At 62.8% G+C, this 25,368-nt stretch overlaps 5 protein-coding genes across 5 annotated transcripts; all 5 read left to right on the forward strand.

Annotated features, from left to right (window-relative positions):
* Positions 1-866: 866 nt before the first annotated feature.
* LMJF_26_1830 (conserved hypothetical protein) lies at positions 867-3,128 on the forward strand (the record flags this gene model as incomplete). The annotated part of the gene is made up of 1 exon (XM_001684137.1): positions 867-3,128. The coding sequence occupies one exon, from the start codon at positions 867-869 to the stop codon at positions 3,126-3,128; it is 2,262 nt and encodes a 753-aa protein (XP_001684189.1).
* Positions 3,129-4,802: 1,674 nt separating this feature from the next.
* LMJF_26_1840 (conserved hypothetical protein) lies at positions 4,803-7,781 on the forward strand (the record flags this gene model as incomplete). The annotated part of the gene is made up of 1 exon (XM_001684138.1): positions 4,803-7,781. The coding sequence occupies one exon, from the start codon at positions 4,803-4,805 to the stop codon at positions 7,779-7,781; it is 2,979 nt and encodes a 992-aa protein (XP_001684190.1).
* A 1,465-nt stretch (positions 7,782-9,246) lies between these two features.
* LMJF_26_1850 (conserved hypothetical protein) lies at positions 9,247-10,503 on the forward strand (the record flags this gene model as incomplete). The annotated part of the gene is made up of 1 exon (XM_001684139.1): positions 9,247-10,503. One exon carries the CDS (start codon positions 9,247-9,249, stop codon positions 10,501-10,503), a length of 1,257 nt encoding a protein of 418 aa, XP_001684191.1.
* A 1,205-nt stretch (positions 10,504-11,708) lies between these two features.
* On the forward strand, positions 11,709-13,361 carry LMJF_26_1860 (conserved hypothetical protein; the record flags this gene model as incomplete). Its single annotated transcript, XM_001684140.1, has 1 exon — positions 11,709-13,361. One exon carries the CDS (start codon positions 11,709-11,711, stop codon positions 13,359-13,361), a length of 1,653 nt encoding a protein of 550 aa, XP_001684192.1.
* Positions 13,362-17,021: 3,660 nt separating this feature from the next.
* Positions 17,022-24,911, forward strand: LMJF_26_1870 (conserved hypothetical protein; the record flags this gene model as incomplete). Its single annotated transcript, XM_001684141.1, has 1 exon — positions 17,022-24,911. The coding sequence occupies one exon, from the start codon at positions 17,022-17,024 to the stop codon at positions 24,909-24,911; it is 7,890 nt and encodes a 2,629-aa protein (XP_001684193.1).
* Between the last annotated feature and the right edge of the window lie 457 nt (positions 24,912-25,368).

A 25,368-nucleotide genomic window follows, 5' to 3' on the forward strand; every position in this document is an offset into this window, starting at 1 on the left:
AAACTCAGATATGTAGGTGCAGACGCATGTGTGTGCATATATATGCAGGTGTGCTCTATCCTGTTCCCACTCCTCCACTCGCTCTCGCTCCACCTTCTCCGCCAATGCACATGGCGTCTTCTTCGCGTTGTCCTCTTCCCTCTCTCCTCGCCTTGCAAGGAGACGCCTGTGCGCTCATTACACGACGGCAAGCTGCGGTGGCGGCGACGCCACCCTTGGCCAACGCATCACCGTGTGCTTCACTCTTACGCCGTAGCTCTCTCTCTCTCTCTCTCGTCTTCACTGCTCTTCTCTTTTGGGTCAATCCTCGCTATTCGTCGGAGTAGAGGTGGGGTGAGGTCTTGCCACTGAACCTTCCCTGCTGACCCCCTGCCGCTTCTCTCAGGCACCCCATAAGCACATCCGCACACTCCCAGAATCATAGACTCCTGGCGGTGAGGCAACACGTTCAGCCCGATAGGTCTTTCCAGCTCTTCTCTTGCCCTTTGGGTCGAATCACCGCACACTGAATGTTCCGCTGGACCGCCGGCACGAAGGCGCGGGCGGACCTCGCATCACGTCAGCAAGGCTACCCTGGCGGCCCTGCGCGTCTTCTTCTTGCGCGTCGTCGTCCTCCTCAACCTCGCTCAAGCGACACCGTCACATCGTCCGCCGCTGCAGCTGGTACCGGCTCTGCTGTTGCCACGGCTTCACAAATCTCAGCGCATGCAGATACTGAGCGGGCCCGCAGTTCACCGGCAGTTTTACCATCGGCGCCGCTAGTAGGAGATGATGCGGCCGCTGGCGCCGCCGTCGTGCCTGACGGTGCCGCCGTTGGCACAGTTGTAGAGGAAGCTGCGCGGACTAGCGTGTGCCCACCGTCGACGATGACAGACATCTTTTCTTCACTGCTGGGTGACCCCGTGAGGGACGTGGTGACGGAAGGGGACGGCGAGTGCGGCAACACCCGCCAAAGTGCGACTGCAGGCGTTGCTTGCAGCCCGTGCCCCGCGCCTTCCCTGCCACGCCACTGCAGCGCAGCGCCTCCTTCACCGTCATCGCCGCTACCGTCCCCCCCTCTTCATGTGGTGGTCAACCACGGCGGCGACCTATCAGAGCATCCGTCCAGCGCGTCATCGTCGCATTGTTTCAAGGTGTTATTGGCGCGGCAGCAACCACCACTCCCACCGCCTCCCCTGCCGTCTTCCTCGCACTCACCCCCGACTGTCCATGCAGAAGTGCTTGTCGAGGCTCTTGAGGCAAAGGCAGCAGGGCAAAGAAGGCGCGGGCACACACTAGGATGGTGCTCGCGGCATCATCGAGAGTGGAGGCGGCGGCACAAGAGGCATCGACTTTGTGAGAATCCGGGTGATAGCTCACGTGGCACCAATGCAATGACAGAGAGCAGCGGGGAGGAAGCGGCCGACACCTACGCGAAGGTGCAGCAGCAGCAGCGCCGGCGGCAGCGCATGGAGAAACAAGCAGGATGGGAGAGTCGGCCGAGCTCTAGCATCGATGACTCCTCGGATTCCTACTTGCATCGGCGGGACCGGGTAACACAATGCAAGGAGCAGCAGCGGAGACCCCCCTCTCGACTCCGCGTCGCCGAGCAGTCGGTGGATTGCATCGCGGTACAGCTGCCGCTGCAGCGGGCAAAGGAAGCGCCTGCGTCCGCGTCAATGCACACCACGGTGATATCTTCACCTAATACAACTTCTCATCCGGGCGCTCCGTCGTCGTCGCTCCCGTGCTCGGAGCGGCGAGAGGCGCAAACACGTCTCGCTCACGACGACGGTCATTCGCTACCTGGCGGTATGGCGATAAAGGTGGCTGCCGATACTTTCCGCCGCGACAGCTGCAGCAACACTCTTGCCACAGGCACGATAGTGAACTGCTCAGGCGGCGTCGTGGGCCGTCCTTCGCACGCCTTTGAAAGCGCTCCGGGCTGCTGCGATGGGGGTGTGGGCACCTGCGACGTTGAGGAGGAGATATTGCCATGGCACGTGTCGCCTCTCACTTCGATGGTCGGATTCCCCATGAAGTGCCCCGAGCATGAGGTGACACCCATATTTGAGGACCAGCCACTGAATTGGTACCCGCAACCACAGGCTCAAGCTACGCAGCACGTGCTTGATGAGTATGTGAGCGCCGCCGGCGGAGTGGTCCGAGTCGAGGGAGACAATCAGCTCCGATGCCGGGTTGCGTCTCTGCTTGGGCCTGACTGGTGTGTGGCAGAACCCTCATCAACACTTGCAGCCACGCCAGGAGGGGGTGGCGAGGCAGATCTCTGGATGCCCGGCGCCGGGTCTCCTTCTTTCACTGCCTGGAGCCAGCTTGGCGCTGATTGCGGTACGTGCGTTGGCGCGTATAGCCTGCCAGATGATCGAGTGATGGCGCCTGGCAGAGGCCTGGCCCTTGGCCTTGGCGACACTCGCGCACGTTTCTATGGCGGCACGCCACAGGGGTCGAGCTGGTGGCTTTCGCCAGCTGATCAAGACTGTCGCGATGCCGAAGACGGATCTGATTGGCAGTACCGGGTCGGCTGTTGTCCTACGTCTTCGACGCGGTTAAGCACCGCTACCGCTCTGCCCGGGTCTCGTGGGATCAGCACAGCAGCTCCGCCTCTTGCTGGCCTGCTCAGTTCACACGCAGTGCCTCGTAAGTCACCGACGACACCCGCGTTTCCGTGGATGGCCGCTGACGAGGGCGAGAGCAGAGCGGGAGTCAGTGAGAGAGGCGGAGACGGTGACTGCATCTTTTCTGAGAGAGCGCTGTCACCGCGGCTGCCGCACTACTCCTCCGGGCGTGCTATGGGAAGCTCTTGCGGTCATGGTGACCAGGACGGTGGTGGCCATCCGTTGTATTCTGCACAGATGCCGCCGCCGCGAAGCCACCACGGCAGTTATGCGCCACAACCGCCGGGTCACTTCCCGCCATTTTTCGGCTTGCCGGCTTCTTCTAGTGTAGCGAGCGCCTCCAGCAACACCATCGCGGCGGCTGCTCCTGCACCACACCGTGTGGGTCGAGCAACGCGGCAACACCGACGTCGTAGTAACGGCGCGCGGCCACCGCGTGCGCTGAACGGCACGACAGAGCGCTGCCGCCGCTTCTGGGAGCGGTGCCGGCAGTCGAACGTGCCCGACTGGTGAAGCAGATAGCTGTGTTAACGAGAGTGTCGGATAAGGCAGAGCCGGGGGAGAGAGGACGGAGGCAAAGAGAGAGCGGAGGGTCGAGTGACGCTCCGGGGGTGACAGCGAATGCGAAGAAGGGGTGGCTTGTGCGCACGGGAGGCAGCACGGCCTGTGTTGGTGGTGAGGGGAAGGGCAGTGTTGGTTTGGGCGGTTGGGGCTCCACATGCCTCGCACGCGTCTCGCCCTCGTCGCGAGCGTGGCGTCCTTCTCTTTCTGGGCGCTTTCGTTACCTCTAAAATGGTTTGCGTTTTCGCTTCCCCCGCTCTTTGCGTGGGCGCGTGTGCGCCAGAGAGTGCCTCTTTCACGGCTTGGCGCCCTTCAGTCTTCCCCCCTCTCTCCTCATCCCCTCCCAGCCGCTTGCAACCGCCTCACTTCTTGTAGGCTTGCTTTATATCGCTGCTACGTTCTCCTTCTCGGACGCTTCCATCTCTCTCAGTCCCGAGCTGGCGCTCCCTTTCCGAGCTGTGCTCTTCTCCCCAGCGGCTTCTCTTTCCACGCAAAGCAATGTCTCCTCCTGCGCTTGCGGGGCGCCATCGCCTGCACTCGCGGGGCGCTGAGAGGAGGGGGAGCGCGGCAGCTCGGGACCGAAAGACAAACAGAGCCGACGGCACAGACATGCAACGCATACTCGAAGGAAGCGACACGCACAAATTTCGTGACCGAGTATCCTTCTTCGACGGGTATGGGTGTCCACCCATGTTACACCCACACGTATGCGCGCACACCAATGCGGCTCAAAGCCCTGTCCTCTCATGCCGGCGACGGCTTTTTTTCCCTCTCTCTGCTCAAATTCACGGAGGAGTGGGCAGCGATGCAGAGTCTCTGCACCCTCACCGCGACGTGATGTATGCGCACATCTCTTCTGCGCACCTCTCGCTGCTCTCCATCTTTCCTTCTCTCTCTCGTCCTTTCTCTCATTTCCAACACTCGCGCGCTCGCTTCGTTTCTCCCCGCTCGCCATCCCCACCTCCACCCTGCAGGGCTCTGATCACTTTCTCTCGCTCTGAACGACCGAGAGCGATCCACGCGACTCGCTCATCTGCGTACGAGGTTCTGCCGCGTTACTGCACACGTGTGTGCGCCTGCGGTCCATCGCTTGATCTTTTCTGTTGTTTCTTGCGCCTCTTTCCTCGTTGTTTGGCGCCACCACCATCTTTTCCGACGATCCACCGCTGAGCTCTCCGCCTTCCTGCCCTCCTGCCCTCCACGAACTGTTTTCGAGGATTTTTTGCTTGCCTCTTTCTCTCCACATCTCTCACACCCTGCGCGTCGTCTTTTGTGTGCTTGTTCGGTACCGTTGCGCCCCCCTCCCCCCTCCTTAGTCCGCCTTAAGCATTCACCAGATTCCCACCGGATACATCGACCTCTCTCTGTGCATACATATCTAGATATATCTACATGTGTGTGTGTGTGTGTGTGTGTGCGTGTCTGTTTCGCCTTTTACTTATCTTTTAGCGTTTTTCTCTGTCGCTCTCTCTTCGTCTTTTTCATGCGACGGACGTCATTGCCGTCAGTGTACCGCCATCTACTGCCGTTGTCCGCGTCGCTCAGCATCTCTGGTGCCAGCCGCACTACGCGGGTGCTCGCACAGAGCTCACACACATACACGCACACACAGGTGCGGCCGTCATCATGGATGCGTGGTTTGAGTATGCGCGCGGCGTTGGCGAGGTTATCTACAAGATGAAGCTGCACGAGTACGAGGGTGCATGCGCGTCGCTGCTGCTGACGGCAGCCGAAGTCGAAGCCTCGGCTGTAGCCGCCACAGATAATGAGGCCAGCAAGGCGAGGCGATCCGGTACAGAATTTCATCATGAACGTAGTGGCCTTGATACCACCGTCGCCCCTTCCCCCGCATGGGGCGCGCATCTGCAGCCACCAGCTTTGATGAGCTCATCTGCTGGCAGTCTTCTTATTCCCGTGGGTGAAACTTTTTTCAATGTGTCCGCGACTTCATCAGCGACCGCCGGTTCAGTTCCTTCCCGTGGCGCCGCCGCAACTCCTGACAGCAGACCAGTGGTCGATCCGTGCACATTGTCGAGCGCGACGACTGCGCTGAACGAATCTTGCCGCACCCGCAACGGCAGTATTGGTCAAAGTAAAGCGCCAACGTTGTCCTCGTCGGCGACGTACCTGTCCGCTATCCCTGGCGACTGTAACCGCCGCGCTGTTACCCTTGCTGCTGGCGCTGCTGCGACACCTGCGGAGGCCTTTGGAGCGTTGATGGATGCGATGCAGCTGCGGAAGCCGATGCGCGCGGCGACATCGCGCAGCCAGCATATCGACGACATCCAGGTAGAGGCGGACTTTGTCTTTCAGGAGTTGGAGGATGTCTTTACGCTACAGCCAGGAGATGCCGCTGCCGCCGCCGCCGCTGCCGCCGCCGCCGCTGCCTCAACCGCTGGTGTCGCGCCGAGACCCTCCCCGACGCTGCCGAGCTCCGCGCAGACTCGCTGTCAGCCTACTGAAAACGAGGAGGAGCACGGCGTCGCAGCAGCGCAATCCAGGCCTCTTCCAGCGCCACCACCCGCCTCCGTCGCCGATAGCAGCGAGCGCCACCTCCTCTACGGCGAGCTGACCTCCGTCGGAGTACGGCAGCTGCAGGCGATCAGCATGGTGTCCAGCTGCGTGGTGCGCGAGGAGCACGGACGCTCGAGCTCGCGCGATCACGGGATCGGCGGAGCCGGCCTCTCCGTCAACCCCTCGACAAAGGTGGCCTGTTCGCGCGACAGCTCCTCAGCGCAGGCGTTCGGCTCCACACCGCCGGTGAACCACAATGTGAGCGCTCCATTATCTTGCACTAGGGACCATTCCCATGGTCACGGGCACACTTCTCGAGGTGCTGTCGTTGTCGCGGTGGATGTGGGCAGCGGTAACGGACGCCTGCTCTTCGAGTGGGGCCGGTTAGCGGCAGCGGCGTGCCGTCGCCCGCATACTTCGTCACCACCGCGATACTCGGACGAGGGCTCCACGCTCGTCAGCGCAGCACCGACGTCTGTGACGCTGCACTCTACCACGAGCGCTGCGGGGAGCACCACGGCGGAGATGACGCAAGCAGCATCGATGCGCTTCCGTAATCTGCTTGCAGCGGCCTACGCACCGCTAGGAATCGCGAGCCCCGCGACGGTGTGGCACGGGTGGCTCGGCGTCGGCATTGAGGTGGTGCCTTCTCGCATGCGCATCGCTCGAAAGGCGCTGATGCCGCACTACCTGAACCTAAGGCAGGCCTTGGTGGTCCCTTCGGCCGGTGGCAGCGTGTCAGCCCCCGTCACCCACCTGGACCCGTGCCCTCTCGAGGCCACCGTGGCTACTGACACTTCTGCGTCGTGCAGTCCCTCCGCCTCGCTGCAGTCGGGCGTTGCCACTCATACCACCATCATCAGATCGGTGGTAGGGTCGCCAGCGTCGACGGGCACTTCGGTCGCCATGGCACCGGGGTGCCGGGTGCCGCAGCCGTCTGCGCGAGTGCTGCTCTACGAAGGTGATGCCTTGGCTCCTGGCGTGTTGTCGAACACGACGCTGTGCCGATTTCCAAGCCCCAACCACCACATTGCGCCTCTGCCACTGTGCGAGTCCTACGCCGCGCGCGACGACGGCGGAGGCGTGCAGGGCTGGGGCGCAGACAGCGGCAGCTTCCGGTGCACAGCAGCATTGACCGCCAGCGTGTCGGCCACGGCGGCAGCGATGAACGGGCCCGGCCTTTTCAACAGCATTTGCAGTGACGCGCACGAACCGGGGGGCGCCCGGCCGCCGGCGAACATGAGTTTGGCCTCCATCACGACTGCCAGCAGTGACTGTTCCGCTCGCCCCCGACCACTGGAGCAAAACTACTACCTCCTGTGCAGCGTTGAGGGCGGCCCGTTGCTCACCGGGAGGGAGGAGCCCCACTTGGTGGTCTTCTGCTGCGGGCTTGGCTTTGATGAGGCGCAAGTGCGACGACTGTGCCAGCGACTAGAGGACATGCTGCTGTACCGCTCTGCCACGGCAGCGGAGACGACACCGTCCTTCGTCGGAAGCGCCCCGATGACGTACCAACAACTCAGTAAGGACGCAAACAGCTCTCCATTGCACCACACTTGCCACCACCACAACCGCATGCCGCAGGGCGAGGACGGGGAGGCCGCGGCGTCGCCAGCCGAGCGCGCTTCTCCATCCCTGACATCCTCCGATAAGAGCAAGGAGGAGAACATCGAGACCCGATTCGGAATTCAACCGATGACATCGACCGCGGCGGACCCAGTCATCGGCGTCGATACGGGCATTGGCGCCGGCTTCGCCTCGCATCGGCACTGGGAGAGCGTTACCTGTGTGCTGCTACTGCGCCCGATGGATGTTCTTTTGCCGACCTTTCCGCTCTTCCGCTACGCCCGCCGCGTGTACGACACCGTCTGTCAGCCCATCGCGGCGGAAGACACAGCACTGCTGCTCTCCACGGGACGCCGCTCTGATGGCAGCTCAGTGCCGTTCAGCGTGCGTGCCACTCCGCCGTTGGAGCACCTTCCTGAGTCGTCCGTCGCGGGTGGCATTGTGGACAGCGACTTGTGGAGGACTACGCTGGAGACGACTTGGATGAACGCGGCGCCGGCATGGGTGGTACGCTTCCACTTTTGACCCACCTGCGTGTGCGTGCATGGTTGTGTGCTCTTCCTCTGCGTTGTGGCGTAGCCACCGCGCACTTGGCATGCCTCCTTCCATCGCTTGGCGCCAGTCGGCTCTTCCTTTGTTCCTTAGGGTTTCTTCTTGAATCTCGTGACAGGGAGGAGCGGCCACGCATCTCGCCGTGCGTGGTATCACAGGGTCCAAGTGCCCCCACACTCTGCGTCGGGGGAGGCCAGGCAGCCCCCCTTCACCCCTTCGTTTATCCCTGCCCATGCCGACCCACTTCTGGTGCTGACAGGGCCAGGTGGCTACGACGTTGGGGTGGGGGAGACAGAGCGATGCACCGCCACTGATGTCGGCGGCGAGGTCGTGGATGGCGCTGCGTTGGAGCCACCTGCGAAGCGACTGGCGTGTGTGTGTGTGTGTGGTGTGCGTGCGGTGTCTGTGAGTGAGAGGCCGTGCTCTCAGATGGCTGGGCCGGCGCATGGCTGCAGCGCGTGCGTCTACGGCTGCTCGGCACCATGCGATGGGTGCCGGTGGCAGGCCTGCAGGGGGTTGAGCGCTGCTTGGACGCATGCTGTGTGACAGAGAGCGGACACATGGGCGAAAGAACGCGTGGGCTTGTCTTTCCGATTTTCTCTGTTTTGACTTCACCGTTCGCGATGTCGGCCCGAAATGGGTGGGGTGGGCAGGGGTGTTGGTCAGGCGTGGATGCTCTGCCTGTTTCGCGCTTCGCTTTCTATGTTGTATGTTTTCTGCCGTTGTGTTTTTTTGTGCCGCTGGGTCATGGCGATGTGGCGGTGACGGGACGCATCCAAGCAGATTGCGCGCGTGTCGGTGTATTGTATCTCTTCTCCCCTCCGCCTCAGGTGATCGCTTCTCCGCCCGCTTCGGCTGTGGTCTCCTCCCCCTCCGTCTGCTTGTGCATGCGCAGAAAAAAACCCAGGGGGGGGCGCTTATATCGTTTTTTTTTTTGGCGGGCGGAGAGGGGTGATGGTGATGCGGGGCGGACACTGTGTTCTTTAGAGGCCTCAACACACTCACGTATGACATGCATCTACCTACAGGCTGCGTGCGTTGAGCGACGAGAGCAAGAGGAGCAAGGGGCAGCCCCGCTGCACGCCACGTGGCCCACGCTCAATTTTGTGCCTTCAGATCTATCTGGGCATCTTTTTGCCCTCTCGCACGAGCGGCACCTCATGTCTTCTCGAGTCTGCGTAAGCACGCGTGCGTGTCAACCGACGTTTCTCGCTCGCCTGCCTTTCTCTCCCTGTCGCTGCTTTTACTCCCCAAAGCTGCACACCTCCATCTTAGTTCAGGCACGCCCGCACCCGCTCGCCGCCCACCGGCTCACAATCCAAGGGTCCAGCGAAACAGGAGGACGTGCACACATCTTTTTCGTTTTTTTTTTCCCTCGCTGCCGAACAGACATTGTCCGCCGTTGCAGGGTATCGCCCTCCTCCCCCTTCGTGCGAGAATGGCTGAGCCAACGTCGTCGTCTACCGTCCCTTTCACCCCCCTGCCGACTTCTTCGTTTCGCACGCCACACATCATTGCCGCTGCGGTTACAGCGGCTGCGGCACTCGGGGCTGGCATACTTTTTGCGGTGGTGTCAAGCGGCAGTGTGGGTGGTGGCGGAGGCCGCCGATGCGCCTTTCGGTCTGAGGGCGCCATCCAGGAGCCGCGACAGGCTGTCGTCGAGGCGCTGGAGGCGATACGTGGAGGGCGGTGCAAGACATGCGGCGAGCTCGTATTCTTCCTGCGTGGCCCTCCCCAATCTCCGGTGTCGCCAGCCGCTTGTCTTGGCGTTCTCGGGGCCGCGGCAGCCACCGCCACCGAAAAGCTACCTCCGTCGAATGCGCACTGCCTGCGAGTCCCAGCCTCCGTATTACACTACATCCAGGAGAGCTACTTGCCCGCTACGCGGCGTCAGCTGGTCGAGGCGCGGCGGAAACAGCAGCCCTCCTCCGCCACGCCTGCTCTGCAAGTAGAACACAACCTCTTCGCACAGATGGTGGCTGCGGACTTGACGCTGCGTGCGCTGAACGTGGAGCGGGCGACTCCATTCGACAAGGACAATCGCAGCCACATGAACCTCCTCCAGCAGCTCTGGATGGCGGCAGGGAAGTCGGCGGCGACGTACAGCCCTCTCGGGCAGCACTGGGTCAGCATCGGCTTTCAGGGCGTAGACCCCGTGACAGACCTCCGCGGCGGTGGCGTACTGGCGCTCCGCCAGCTCGTGCACTTTGCGCAGGTGCACAACACAGCTTTTCGCGAGATGCTCGCTTACAACGAGCGTGTGCAGCGAGAGGGCAAGCACAGCTGGTACCTTCTTGCCGTCGTCAGCATCCAGCTCACCACCCAACTCATGCTCGAGCAGGATCACCCACTGCATGTGGCGCATTTGGAGATGATCTACGACACGCTGCGCCTCGGAGCTGCCGGCGATGCGACGGCCAAGACTGTTGGCCGTCGTGCTGTGGCGGAGCAGAAGGGCGTGAGGCTCGGCAGCACGCGTGCGGCGGATACAGCGGCGTTTTGGGATTTTTGCAAGAGCGCGTGCAGTGCTGAGGCGGGCATGTTCGCGCTGCACCACGCGCTGCTGCTTCACTTCAAGGAGTGCTGGACCCGAGACAAGCCGCACGTGATGGAGTACAACACGTACATGTCTGCCAAGGTGTTCAGCACCTTCTTCACCACGAAATGGGCAGACAAAACGCTCGCGGCGCCGTAGACGGAAAGGAAAGACGAGGGACGCGGAGGAAGAGGAGGAGGGAGAGTGCGTCTGCTCTGCATCTCAAAGGGAGGCTTTGAAGAGCACGAGGACAGCGCATGCACCTCTATATGCGGTGTGTCCGCTGTTACTGCTGTGATAGTGCATGTCTACATATCGGTTACTCATGAGGTGTGCATGCTTACGTGGCGTACGTGTGCTGCAGCATGATCAGACTGTCTTCCTCTCTTACTCTGGTGAAGGGGAACTACCACAACCAAACCAGAGAACACGGGCACATCCTTCTACTCTGCGAGCAGAGGAGTGAACTCAGGGAGAGGAGCCTCACGCGCTGCGGATACGAGACGCCCACACGCGGTATGCGGGATGTGGCGTAGATATGGTCGGTATGTACACGTGCGTGCCATCGGACTTGTGCCAAGTTGCACTTACCCCAACACTCGCAAAAATATCCGCGGACATCACGCGATTCTCTCTCCTGCGCATCGCCCTTCTTGCATTTCCCCAGAAACGGGACAGCTGTTGTTGTGCGATGAGCGGGTAGGCGGAGGGGGGGGGAAGTGCAGCAGAGGCAGTTTTGCAGTGACTCTTCTCGCTTCTCTCTATCGTTTTGCATTATGATTTGCGTATCGGCGCGCACGTGGATGTCCATTTCTTCTGACTCTCTATCCCTACCTCTCTCCATGCCCTCCCCACTCTGCTGCACCGCCGTCACTCCTCCCCACTCTTCTTTTTCTCTCTCCTTCTCCGTTGCACACGCACACATCCATGCGGGATGCGCCATCGCATGTCAGGTACTTTTATCCTGTGTATCTCGTGTTTGCGTGCCTGCGCGTGTGCACACTGTTTGTCTCTTTTACGTTGGCTTTATATATCTATCTATCTCCGTGGCTGTGTCCCTCCTCGCTTGTTATCCTCCCTCCCTTCTCTCTCGCTCCGTTCATCTTTCCACGCGCACGTCCACACAACCACATACTCCATCTGCCCAGCCCGTTCACCTCGCAGCCCTGTCTTCAGTGCGTGGTCGAGACCAGTCGTGCTGGTGTATGTGCGTGCGCGTGTATCGTTGCGCTCCTTCGTCACCCCCTCTTCTTCTGCAGCGCTCCCTCTTTTTGAACACTTCACTGTTCACTTCGCCTGTCGCCATGTCGCACCTCAACCCTAATGCGACGGAGTGGAAACCAACTGGCAACAATGCGCACGGAATGACAGATCTGGCCTTGCCACCCACCACGGCGCAGCCCGACGACCCTGCCGCAGCCTCTGCACCAGCGGGGAGTGCGGGCGAGCTGTCCCCCATGGCAACACCGCCGGCCGCGTCGGCTGCTACAGCCGGTGTCATTGCGAACACGCTGCCGTCTTACATCCCCAGCTACATGACCGGCGGCGACCCCGCCATTGCGGAGCAGCTCGCGAACATTGATTGGGATGCCGAGTTTAAGAAGCTGATGGAGCTGACTGGCCAGATGATTGATCGGCAGCTGAATGGACAGAATGGCGACGAGCGGCCAGCAGCCAGCAGTGGTGGCGCGAGTGCTGGCCACGGCAGTGACGCCGCGAGGGCCCTCGGCGATGCTAGGCTGTGTGGATCGAACTCTGTAGGCGCCTCACCTGCTGTCGCCGCCTCACCGATTCCTCTGACATATGCTAACGCGGTGAAGAGTGCGACAGCGGCCGCGAGGAAGCCGGCGACACTCGGGGTTGCGAGTACGGGGACCGCTGCTGCTGCCGCTGCTGCTGCCGCTGCCGCTGCTGCTGCGAATATGGCTGACATGGACGACGACAGCGTCAGTTTGACCGCAACGTCCAAGGCGGGCACCGGCAAGCACCACTGGAAGAAGCTAACAAAGGCACAGCAGCGCCATGAGCAGTCACAGCGCAACGCCTTTGAGGCCTTCGCGAATGCCCTGCTGCACAGCGTGTCCCCGTTCATGGCGCCGCTGCGAGCCAAGTGCAAGACATCGCTGCCGCATATTAAGGTGGACCAGCGCTTCGGCAAGAGCGGTCATCCCGAGACGGCCATCGCGCAGTTCCTCGTCGCCCCGCTGGTGACGAACTACCGCCCGCGTCACTTCCACGACGTCGCACCAGGTGAGCTCATGGAGTTCCACTACGACTTCGCACTGGTGCTGCAGGCGATCCCGTCTGCGCACGCGATTCACATTGGCTATGGCCCCACCTGGAAGCGCTATGCCGTGCCGTACTGTTACCTGGCCTGTCGCGAGTATCGCAAGGAGGTGCTCGCGCTGTGTCCAGAGGAGATACCGAACTCACGCTCGGAAGCCATCTACGAGGACGATGTGGTGAAGGACATCACGGAGCTGCTGCTGAAGCGTGGCGAGGGATTGGAGATGCTGGAGACGATGTCGATTGTGGAGGCGATGCGGAAGCGAGTGGATCTCTACCCACTCTACGACGCTTTCGCAACCGTCTTCCAAAGCTTGGAAAACTACCAAGTCGAAATCACCGACATACGATCGGCGCCATCATGCTTTCTGGTGAAGGCGTCGCGGCTGGCTGTGGAGGCGATGCCGCAGCCAATTGTGCTGGACGACGAGGTGTTGTGGGATGAGCTGCCGGAGGTATCGCGCGTGCTCGTGCAGGGTGGCGTGGCGGCAAGTGGTGGTGCCGGCAGCGAAGCCGATGGCGGCGCAGCTCGGTTGGCGTCGCAGCAGAAAGCACTCAGCACATCTGCACCTGCGGCTGGAGCTGCCTCTGTTAAGAGAGGCACCGGCTCGGCAGGCGCGCCGGCAGCCAGCGGCGCTGCCTCGTCGTGGCAGGCGTTGGCGCCGATGATAGTGTGCGTGGCGTGCGTGTCGGCGACACTAGCGGTGGTCCTGATGAAAAAGCAGCCGTGAGAGCGTGAGGAACGACGAACTGCTCAGCGGCTTCACTGGGGGCGCATGCAAAGGCAAAGGGAAAGAGGAGGAAGGGGGAGTGTAGGGTGTGCGCGAGGCCGTGTGTGCGTCGGGTGTGGGCGAGGGGGTGAAGGAGGAGAACGGGGCGGGAGAGAAGTGGACGGCGCTGCACTGATGAATATGCGTGGTGTCTCTCGCCTTTTTCTCTGCCTGCCCATCGCGCTCGCGCAAGCTTCTTGGTCTCTCCACGCACTTCCTCTCCTTCCTCTGCTACCTACCCCGTACAACCTCTCCCTTCATCCCCTCCGGTGCGCGAGCCACTGGCCTCCCGTTTTTCTCGGCCTCCGTCCCTCTGAATCGGTTGCTGCGTCTCCTGCAACGGCATCGGATCATTATGACACACGCGAAACGCAAAGAGTAGGTTGCTTGGGCGGTACTTGCGCCGCATCTCTGTCGATCCCCCGCTGCCCATGCACATGAGTGCACGTGCGGTGTGTGAGTGAGAGTGTGGCGCGAGCGGTGAGAGCAGTGCATTCTCTTCATTGTATGTGGTGCATAAAAGGATTGTTTTTCCAACGACCACTCCCTCCCTCGCCCGATGACGTGGGACATCTCGCCGTGCGTGGTATCACAGGGTCCAAGTGCCCCCACACTCTGCGTCGGGGGAGGCCAGGCAGCCCCCCTTCACCCCTTCGTTTATCCCTGCCCATGCCGACCCACTTCTGGTGCTGACAGGGCCAGGTGGCTACGACGTTGGGGTGGGGGAGACAGAGCGATGCACCGCCACTGATGTCGGCGGCGAGGTCGTGGATGGCGCTGCGTTGGAGCCACCTGCGAAGCGACTGGCGTGTGTGTGTGTGTGTGGTGTGCGTGCGGTGTCTGTGAGTGAGAGGCCGTGCTCTCAGATGGCTGGGCCGGCGCATGGCTGCAGCGCGTGCGTCTACGGCTGCTCGGCACCATGCGATGGGTGCCGGTGGCAGGCCTGCAGGGGGTCGAGCGCTGCTTGGACGCATGCTGTGTGACAGAGAGCGGACACGTGGACGAAAGAAAAGAGCGGCGCACCACCATCACCGTCTCGCCCCCCTCCCCTTCGTCGTCGTCGTCTTTGCCTACCAGACGGGATGCGTTGTGTGGAGCTGGTCTCTATGCGTGCGTGGGTAAAAGGAGGATGCGGGCAGTTGTGTTCTCTTTCTCTTGTCGCTCCCCTCTTGCCTTCTGCGTTAAAAACGTTGCTGCGGGCTCTTCGTTCTTGGGGCTGCGCTCGATCGTGTGTGCCCGTGCATCGCCACCGCAGCACCGCACAACAAGGCTGCTGCTCCTCTTCTCTCGTTGCTGTCGTCTTTATAATCAACTCACATGTCCCGGTCCCGCTTTCGATCTCTCCGTTTTGGTGGAGGACGTCGGGCATGGCTGCCTCTCCGCAGCCGTGAGGAGGTCAGCGAGGCTGAGGTCGAAAGCGGCAAGCGGAGAGCGAGCAGGAGCAGCACCGGTAACATCGGCAAGGTGGGGCCAGTCGACAGAGAACACAAGGCGCAAAGCTACTCGCTACAAGAAGGTCCAAAAGGTGAAGCAGGCGACGCGCGCGCTGAGTGATGAGTCGGCAGCGAGCAACACCACGACGCGCGACGGTGACAACGAGCCGCCCTCCCCTTGCCCCAAATTCTTCGGGCGCAGTGAATGAGCGCAATGGCTACATGAGCTCATGCCTGTGCGCTCGTGTGTGTGCACGCACGAGTGCCTCTGCAGCCTCTCCTATTTCTCGCGGTTCGCCCTCGTCCCCTGCCTCTTTCCCTTTCCTGTCAACTCTGTCGATGCTGTTTGCTCATGCTGTTGTCCTTTACGGACGTGGCACTCCTGTCACCGCTGTGCACCTGCGAATCCCACCGACTGCATCCCCAATGCACCGGCTTCCCTCCCATGGATGTTACACGCGCGCACGGGTGTCTCTCACCGCTAACAACAACAAACAAAAGGGGCTTGCAAGAGAGGCGGTTTGCCACTCACTCGCAAACACCACTCACTCACCTACTCACTCACCTACTCATACACACACGTCCGACCGTCCGAACCTCCACCCTTTCTCCCCCATCTGCTCTTCTCGCTGTTGCAAAAGGAGAGAGCAGGGGCTGGCGCCATCGTGCGTGTGTTGGGGCGACACGGATCTGTCTGTCATTGGCTTGTGCACTTCTTGGTTTTATAGAAAACTTGCTCGTCAGCACTGCCGCCGTCCCTCTCCCTCCTCCAATCATTCCGCGCAAGTAGACGCACCCACACACTTGCACAAGAGTACGCAAGTGCACCGGCGAGCAGCATCCCCGGTATCCCTCGACCGCTTGTGCATGAACGTGTGCGTGTGTGTGTGTGTGTGTGTGTCTCCCCCCTTTCTCGTCACTGCTTCGATTTGCGATCGCTCTCCTTCTCTTGCCGTAGGGGGCGTCCCCTTCTTGAGTGCGGTGCACGCGTGCTGTGTTGCCGCACGTTTCTGCTGCTTTTTATTGTTTATTGGTGTTTGTATCGAACCGGTGCATTGCGCGTGTCCGTGCGCTTCGTAAGGAGACTCCGGCACTCACCTCGCTGCCTACTCTTCTCCAGACCGCACACGAGCCAGCAACTCCCCTTTCCTCCGCCCTTATCCGGTAGTCAACTTCCGTCTGTTTTTCTCCGTTACAGTCAAGAAGGGCGAGCGCGCAGGGCTGCTGAATGAGCTCCAGTTCCGCAGGACCGGTGAGGCTTCTGCTGAACAGTTTCACGGTGGCCGCGACACCACAGACGCTCTCGGTATCAAATGCGGAGGATGAGGACCGTTCAGACGGCACGGCACTAACAGACGAGCAAGACGCCGACGCACAGGCTCACGCTAAACCGACGACAGCGGCATTCGCAGGCGCCACTAGCACATCAGTGGAAAGGGAGGAGGAGGAGCTGCGTCCGAGCAGTGCAGCCCCGCAGCCGACACCGGCCCCGCCTCCTTCGTCGCAGCCCGCATCATCAACTCAGGCTTCCTTGGAGTGGCTCTCCTCCCCGATCGTTAATACAAGCCCTCACTCGAGGCGGTACTCCTTCTCCTCCCTGCATTCTCGGCAGCCGATGTGGGGAGCCCCAATGGGAAGCCGGGCCGACAATGTGAGTCGCACCGGCGACGACCTCCGTGGCATCCCGGCGCCACCGTTTGGATGGCGCTCTTCGCTTCCCCGCTCAGCAGGAACTTCTCTGCTGAAGCGGGGTCAACATGACTTCCGTCATGCTGCGACAACCACGGCCACACTGCATCCCGAGATAAACAGCCGTCATGTCAGCGAGCAGCTCGGACGCTCCCCCACCGGGGCCTTCACACCCCACATCCGCTACCGGACCCGGAGTGGCGGGCCCCCTGGCGCTCGAGCCGCCTTCGGCGGGTCGTCCACGTCAGAGGCGAACCCCTCTGTCAACTGCGACGGCGAGAGCCGCCATCGTCATGTGAGTCCCATGCGTCACGCACGTGCAGAGTCGGCGCCGCACGCCTCTATCCCTTCGGCACACGCTGTCGCTCCGTTTCTACGGCCGGCGGCGCCTGCGTGGCCCTTTCTCCTGCACCCCCACGATAACGCACAAGGCGCATCCTTCCTGCCGCCGCCGCCGTTGCTGGCCACGACGCACCAAGGCGGCGCCGCCGTCTCTACTATGTCTTCAGGCGGTGGCACCGCAGCCCGCTCCGCCCGTGCTGTCACCCTCTGTGTCCCTGCGGAGACGACAGCACAGGAGGATGGCCATGCGGCAAGGCGGACGCGAAGATGCGTGAGTTTGCCTGTGAGCAGCGCACCATCTGCTGTCGTAGCTGCAACGTCCTCCATCAGCGATGTGTGGGTGCAGCAGGAGCGGCGGAACCAAGCGCTGCGGCGAGGTCACGGCGAATTCGCTGAGGAGGCGGAGGCCACCGCCGACGTGACCCGCAGCGGCACCCACGCATCCGTCAACCACGCAGGGGCTGGGGAGAACAATGGTGGGGATAGCGTTACTGAGCCCATTGCGATCGGACACCTCACCCTGCGCTCGCTCACGGAGGAGTACAATCGCTTTTCTACGGAGTGCACCGTCGGCTGGATTGGACTGCAGGTACACCTACGCCGCCACACGCAGACTAGCCATATCTTTGCCCTGGACCTGACGTGCTGCCATGTGCGTCGCGATCAATGGACGTGGTTTTCCCAGGATATCCTGCCGCAGCTCCGCGCGCTGGAGGTGCTGCGCCTTGTCCAGATGCACTTGGAGGACGACGAGGTGGCGGAGCTGGTGCGTGGCAGCTGTGGGCTGTCCGCCGCAGCCGACGGCCGCCGCCGCGCGGGTGGAAGCTGGCAGCAAACCTCTTTCTCAGCAAGTCGCCACAAAGCGGATAGCAGTCAAGGCGGCAGTGGCAGCGGTGACCCCGCCGTGCAGTCGGCCCCACTCGCACACCTGCGTGTGCTGGACCTCAGCGGCAACGCCTTCACTCAACGCAGCTGCACGCATCTGGGCAAGATGATGCTGTGGATGGCGGGAACTCTGGAGGAGGTGCGCCTGCTGGGGAACCCGCTGAAGGACTACGGCATGCAGACGCTCTCCGTCTACGTGGCGAAGCTGAATCTGGAGGCACTCGAGCAGGACCCATCCCTGTTCCCCGCTGCACTGCGCGACTGCTGCGCGCAAGTGAGCCAGAAGTGTGGACGCGGGCATGCGAGGCGGAGCCGGATGGCAGGCCCAGCACCATCGTCTCCGCAGCCGGCCGCCGCTGCCGGCGTCGTGCACGCTGGATACAGCGAGGACGAGAGCAGGGGCGATGCACGCGGTTTGGTTGCGGCGCTGCCCCTTGGACCTGTGCTGCTCGACCTGCGCGATTGCCGTGCTTCGGCACGCGGCCTGTCCGACATACTCGCCGCCGCCAGTCGTGCGCACCGTCTGCGCACCCTCGTGCTCTCGCACAACGTCGCTGGTGTGACGTCGCTGCTGCCGCTGCCGGCAAGCGCGTACCACGAGGCATCCAACCTTGCCAAAGGGGAAGCGATGGAGTCCGAGGAGAGGGAGGCGCGTGCGAAAAGCGATGATGACCGCGGCCCCCTACGCCGACTCCGGCCGTTACCGTGCCGGCTGAGGCTGGCCAAGACGCCGCTCGTCTACTCTGGCGCCCTCATGCGGCGCCAGCACACCGCCTTCAGCGACGTGGCCGAGTTCGCCCCATCGTGCGCTCTCTCCACACTCGTCCTTTATGGTGTCCCGCTTAGCCAAACCTGCTCGCCTCTAGGATTCCGCGCGTTGCTGCTGAACATCTTCTTCAGCTGTCCGCTGCTCGACCTGGTCGATCTCTCCGATACGTTCGAGTGGTCTTTGGTGCCCCCAGAGGCACAGAAGGCGCTCTTGGCCGAGGCGAATCGCAGGGACGCGGTGGAGCAGCATTTGCGCAGCCCCGAAGTCCAGCGAGTACTTCACGTGCACCGCGAGGGTCACGGTGAGGTCGAGTTTAGTCTTGACAGTGCCACCGTGAGTAATCAGACACGGCTTGGCGACATGTTTGGCGAGCTGATGGCGCACGTGGCCTTCAACGCGGTGGTGCGGCGCCGTCTCCCACCGGCCGCTTTTCTGCACGTACGTGAGTTGCACTTGAGCAACACCGGCCTGACGGACGCTGGGGCGTGTGGTCTATGCGTGAGCGTGCGGCGCGGACGGGCGCAGACGGGCATGCTGGCATCTTTGGCGGTGCTGAACCTGTCCGACAACCTGCTCACCGTGCGCGGGTGTGTGCGGGTAATCTCAACCTTTCTCTTGGACGGCGACGCTGAGGTTGATGTAGATGCGACGCGGAGCTGCCCAGCGCTGTCTACCACCACGTCCGCTGCTGGTAGGCCTGTTGCAATCGCTCGCTTAACCGCCTTGGCGCTGCAGCGCAACTCTGGCTTTGTAAGCGCCAGAGGTGATGGCACTGTCGGCGGCTTCAACGGCGTCAGTGACGATGGCGTGGAGCATCTGCAGCAGGTGTGCACGGCGGCAGAGACGGCGGTGCTGCGGCGCGCCACATTGCGATCCGCCGTGTGCTCCAATCAGGTTTACCGGAGCAGCAGCAGCGGTGCGGCGAACGCAGATGCTGCGACTCAGGAAGAGCTGGCGCCACCCTTGATGGTGTACTTCAGCGCGCCTCCGTCGGTGGAAGCGACGTCGTCCATCAGCAGCAGCGGCGCCGGCGGCCAGCGTCGACCATCGGCTTCCTTGCCTTCAACGGCGAGCGTGGACGTTTTTTATGCTGGCTGCGATGATCAAGGTGACGTGTACTGCACGTGCCCGTGCAGTCGTTTCTATGTGGCCAAGCCTGCATCGGCCCAGGCCGTGGAGACGAAAGGCATCAAGGCCAGAGGTCCGTCCTACTTTCCGCAGCAGAAGCCGTGTTCATCAACCGAAGTTTCACGCGCTCTGGCCGGCACGGCGACCGCACACGGAGATCAAACAGCCTCAGCGTCGGCAGTGTCGGAGATGGCCCGCGGCGGCTGCGGCGCTCTCGGCACTGATGCCACTCCTACTGCTCGCGAGAAGCAGCAACACCACGCACAGGGCGGTCCTCAGCGCAGCCTTTTCGCCGCACTGGGTGCGCCGCGCGATGCCGTCGCTGCTGCCGGCACGGGGGCAGGTGGCGAGAGCCCCAACGGACTGGTCAACACGACGCCGCTTCACCATCTACGGAGCTTGACAAGCGACGTCGAAGCTGGTGCCGCCGCCTCCGCCGCTTCAGTCTCCTCCTCGTCCTTTCCTCTAGTACCACCGCCGCCGTCCGACTCAATGTCTGTGGTGGTGGCAGCGCAACGCACCTCAGACTTGGCTGCCGCTGGCGTCGGTCCCCGCTTCGTGCCGCCGCAGCAACAACAGCAGACGGCCTTGCCGTCGCGTCGCGAGAACGGCCTATCGGTGCCCGGTGAGTCCTCTTTCGGTGCGCTCTTTATGAGCAAGGCAGAGAAAACCCCACCTGTGACCTTGGGAGCGCCGGCCGGCGCTGCCGTTGCCGACGCAGCGGGTGCAGTGCCTGTGGCCGCGAACGTCGACGTGGGCGCGGGCGTCAGCGACACGCTTGTGTCGACCGCCGCCAGTGCAAGGCGCTTGGGTGGCCGACGTGCGAGACTGCGGCGCACTCGCACTTTTGTGCTCTCCTATGACCACGTAGCCGGGCATCTGCTCTGTCGTGCTTTGGGTGTTCTGCTGCGACCACCGCCAGACCCTCTCGGCGAGGGAGCCCGTGCGGCACTCGAGCAGGACCTGCTAGCTGCACTGAAGCGCGCATCAGCAGCCTCTCAAACGCGCTCGACCTCTGAGCAGGGCGGCGACGAGGGTGGCGATGACGGCGGTGGGGCAGGCAAGACCGCGAGCTCCACCACCACGACGGAGTCGGTTCGCTACCTTCCTCCTGAGCAGCCCTCGGCGACCGTGGCCGATGGCGGCGACTCGAGCCAGCTGGGGGCAGATGTGCACTGGATGCGCTTCGAGGTGACGACAAGCGAGCGGAAAGGGGACATGGCGCAGCTGCTACAGGAGGTGCTGAACGTGCCGCTGTCTGAGCAGCGTGTGCTCTTTGAGCGACTCCTGCAGTTCCTTACTCAGCACGTCACGTGTGGTGGGGAACCACATGGTGCGCCGTCAGCGGAGGACTTATGGGATCCGGTGCGTGCGATCGAGCAAGCTGCGCGGTCATCCGCGGCGGTGCGGGCAAGGCTCGAGATCGCCTACGGCGGAGTTGCTGAGGCTGCAGTGCACGCGCGCCATCAGTACCACGGCGCTGCAGATGCGACACTCGTCCCAATCAGTGATGCTAGTGGTTGTGCTGCGGCGGCAACGACTGGTGCACTGGACGGCACCGACGGCACAGAGGGTATCGTGCGCCTCGACCGCCTCTACTTCGCCTTGTGGAGAGAGCTGGGAATACCAGTCGGCGACACAGCGTGGGATGCACTGCCGCATCTGCTTCCCTCAGTCTGCATGAAAGAAAGAGGAGCGGAGACGCCGGCCGGCAGCGATGGACGACCTGACTTGCTTGGCAGAGCAACTGACGCCGGCGGTCTTCACACCTCTTTCTCCACCCCGCACGACGTCCCGTCATGTCGATCTTCGGAAGCCGCCATTGCACTGTCACCGCAGCCGTCCGCCGCGACGCGTTCGCCGAGATCTCATGTCGTCGACTTCTACGACGGAGTGGGCGACAAGTCGAAGCCAAGGCAGCGGCAGAGCTTGCCAGCAACCGTGTACAAAGGGCGATGCGCCGGCGCCTTTGTGCCTGCCGCCGCTACTGGCGGCGATCAAGGCGGCGCGAAGTGGGCGACGAGCGGGCGCGAGGGAGCGGAGAGGGAAGAGGGCGACGAGGAGACGTCGGTAGACTCGACGAGTGTGACCACGCCTGAGAAACAGCTCAACCACGCCCACTGCATCGAACTCGGTAGCGCCGCTGCGGCGCTCTCGCCATCGCCATTGGCGCTGGCCAATTCGAATGTGGAGGCGCTGCAGCCAGACTCCCCGTCTGTGGAAGTGGTGCTCACGGACAAAGTCATGAGGCTGTCGCCGCCAGCGAAGACGTGCGATGTGGCCGGTGCTGCCGTGGCACCGCCGCTCACGCCGCAGCAGCCCGTCTCCCGTGCTTCTCTTACGGCTGCAGAGGAGGGCGAGAAGGGGCAGCAGCACGTGGACGACTTCACCGCTGAAAGGAATGTGCTCCGTGCCGTGACGTCTCGGCTGCTCATCGACAAGCGCAGCGACGAGGAGCGAAGCGGCAGTAGCGGCAGAGCTGGAAGCCCAGCGAGGAGCGGCGGCACCCTGTTGTCCCAGCCACAGCAGGAGCAGTCGGAGGGGTGCCAGCAAACTCAGCCCGAGTCGGTTCACGCTGGCGCTACGGGCGTGCAAGCAGAGGAAGTGGAGGGCGAGGAAGACATCGCCATCGTGTCTCCGATCCGAGTGCAGCGCCGTTCCAGCCAGCTGATCGGCCGAGTCAAGACCTTCACGCTTTCCTACACGCACCAGGAGGGGACAGCGGTGTGTCGCGCGTGGCGGCTGCTTCACACCGCCACGCACGTGTGCCGAAGCGGCAGCGCCAGCTCTAACAACGGCACGAGTGCCGCACCGGCAGATGCCGTTGCGCCAATCGCGCCGTCTTCCCCGCCGTCTCTTGCAACCCTGGCGAAGGAGGCTCGAAGGTGTCTGTGTGACGACTTCCTAGCGTTCCTGCAGCCACCCGACGAGGACGCTGAGCATGCCGTGCTGTCCGTGTCGCTGCACTGTGACAGCGGTGTGGCGACATCAATGCTTCAGGTACAGGTGCAGACGAACGAGCGCCGCGCCGTTCTGGCGGATCGGCTGCAGCACAGCAACCATGGCGTCCGTCGCGGCGTCGGACGCGGCAGCCGCAGCGGGTTTGTGTCGCTCAGTGTGCAGGAGGTGGACCAGTTCTACTTTCCGCGTTTGACACGTCTGCTTCGCCAGTACAAGACCGTCGCCGACACGGCGGCACAAGTGCAGGCCTTCTTGCAGCCGCGCGCGGTGGTGCAGGCTCGACTTCTGCAGAGCCACGGAAGCGTCGCGGCGCTTGTGCACTACTATCATGGTAGCCAGGCTGCACTGGAACACGAGCTGGGGATCTCGTCCTGGCAGGTGCTCATGGATCCGGCCCCGCCGAGCACCGCCAGAGCGGAACAGCTGACGGAGGAGGTCATGTCCCCAACAGTGACGGTGGACCGAGTGCTGAGACGCGAGAGGGCCGGGGTGGAGAGTAACCAAGGCGGCAGCGCGCCGCGAGAAGGCAGCGGTGACACCGGTGAGCACGCGCCGGGCACCCCCTTCCCTCAAGGAGCAAACGCGACCCCCAGCTCACCACCGCAGCCGACTGCGGCAGGCACACGGCAGCCGTCTTGCCCCACCTCGGCCGATGGCAGTGTTACTGGTGCCACCAACCGGCAGGGCCGTCCGCCACCTCATCCGCGCCGTCCGCCTACGCCGCCGCACGCCATCACGCACACCAGCAGCATCTCGTTCGATGAGGTGACAGAGGAGCCGACGAGCGAGTCGGGCCCCGTTGTGGTGCTGCGGGGCACGGCGCCGAACCCAGCCCAGCGCTCGCCCTCGAGTCCGCAGTCTCTCAACCCGCAGTACTTCCCTGCCATGTACCGGCAGGCGGTCTCCACGGCGTTGCCCTCGCGCACCGGCGTCGAGGACGTGCGGACGCGAAGCGCTCTGAATGAGCCAGGCGGCCAACCGGACGGGGGCTCCGATACTGGCCTGGTGTCGCCCCTGACGGCCGTGTCCAGCGCAGCCGGGTCACCGAGCTCGAAGCACCTAGACTTGGTTCTCGAGCAGCCGGCGCCAACAGGGGCGGTCGCCGCATCGGAGGCTTCGCTCGCTCCTCTGCCCGTGCCACGCCTTGTGCGGCAGCCTGCTGAAGGCACGGACTCGGTGGTGGCACCGGCTTCGAAGAAGGGAGGCGACAGCACGCAGCTCAGACGCAGCGATGCCAGCGGTAACCCGAGCGCCGCAGCCGTAGCCGCGTCGTCTTCACCGTCCGTAATGCCGCCGTCGAAGACGAGGCCCGTTGGCGGCACTAACGCGGGTGTTTCGCTGGTGCTACAGCCTCGGCTGCCGGTAGAGCGCGGTCACTCCAGCACTGCCGGCCACAGCAACGCCTCTTCGCGGTCACTGGAACCGAACCAACGTCAGCCTGATGCCGCGGCGGGCGCCGGCAGCTCTAGCTCCGTCGCCGGTTCGGACCGATGCAAGTCAGAGTATGAGCGCGTGCTGGAGGGCAAGTACAGGCGTCTAATGAGAGTCGCCTACGACGGGGTGGCCCGCGGCAGTGTCCCGCTAGACCCACAACATCAGCAAAAGACCGTGATTGGCCGTGGCAAGTGGGGCGCGCAGAAGGTGGAGCTGTCGCTGGAGTGGGAGATCTTGTTTGTGCTGACGTTTGAGAAGAGTCGAAAGCTTGGCCGCAGCTCACGACGAGCGCAGATGTTGGTGCACCCGGTAGGCTGCGGCTTCGAGTGCGCGGCGGGCGATGATCCAATTCACACGGCCTCTAGCGGCATCTACGGCGGTGACACCTCCTCCCTGCACTCGTCCGCCATCAACGGCGAGTTCGGCGACGGCGGACATCACCCGCCAGCAACGGCAATGTCGAAGATACCGCGCAAGAGGGAGTCGTCCAAGTCGGCTGCGTCGCACCTCATTATCACGATCCAGCGGCCGTTCACTCCGGACGAGGTCGGCTCCTCTGCGCATGACATGGAGGAGACGCTGATGGCTGGTGCGCTGCTCACCGTCTCGTCGTCCTCGAAGGCGGCGTGGCTGCTCGTTGGTGGGAACGACGACACTAGTACCACATCTAGAGCGAGCGCCGGCGTCAACCAGGTGACACACGAGTACGTGTCTCAGCTCTGCCAAGCCTCTCTCACACTGGACATTGAAATGAAGAGCTCCAAGCACGTGCAGGAGGCGCTCCGCTTGTTGAAGAACAGCATCCGACGCGCTACACAGGCCGTGAAGAAGTCGATGCTGAACGCGCACCTACCGCCGCCGTCACGTTAGGCGCGTGATGCTGCATGACTTCTACTCTCGGGGGGAGGGGACAGGGAGGGGGCGCTATCGTGGCGCTTAGGGCTGCTTCGTAGCATGAGCGGTGCGCGCAGGGCAACAAAGGCTTCAGCGCGAGGTGCGCTGCTGTGATTCCGTTGATTCGGGTGCTACTCTTTTGGGTTCGGTGACGAAGGTGGCTCTTGTTTGCTGTTGTGCTTGTGTGTGCTCTCTCCTTCCTCTTCATCTGTGCTGGACGCGGCGGCATCTCGTGGTCGCTGGCATCTCCTCCGCCCCCGCCCCCCCAGCCGCATCCTCTGGATTTGCGTGCTCGCCGCTGTCGTCACGCGTGCTCTTCTGTGGATCGGATTTTTTTTCTCGTGTTGCATGCCTTGCCCTTCTTTTCCATCATCGATTGTGTGCGCGTCTGTGTGGCGCTCCTGAACACGTGCGTGGAGGTGAGGGGGAGAGT

Source organism: Leishmania major, chromosome 26 (assembly GCF_000002725.2).
Source record: "Leishmania major strain Friedlin complete genome, chromosome 26".
Lineage (NCBI taxonomy): Eukaryota > Euglenozoa > Kinetoplastea > Trypanosomatida > Trypanosomatidae > Leishmania > Leishmania major.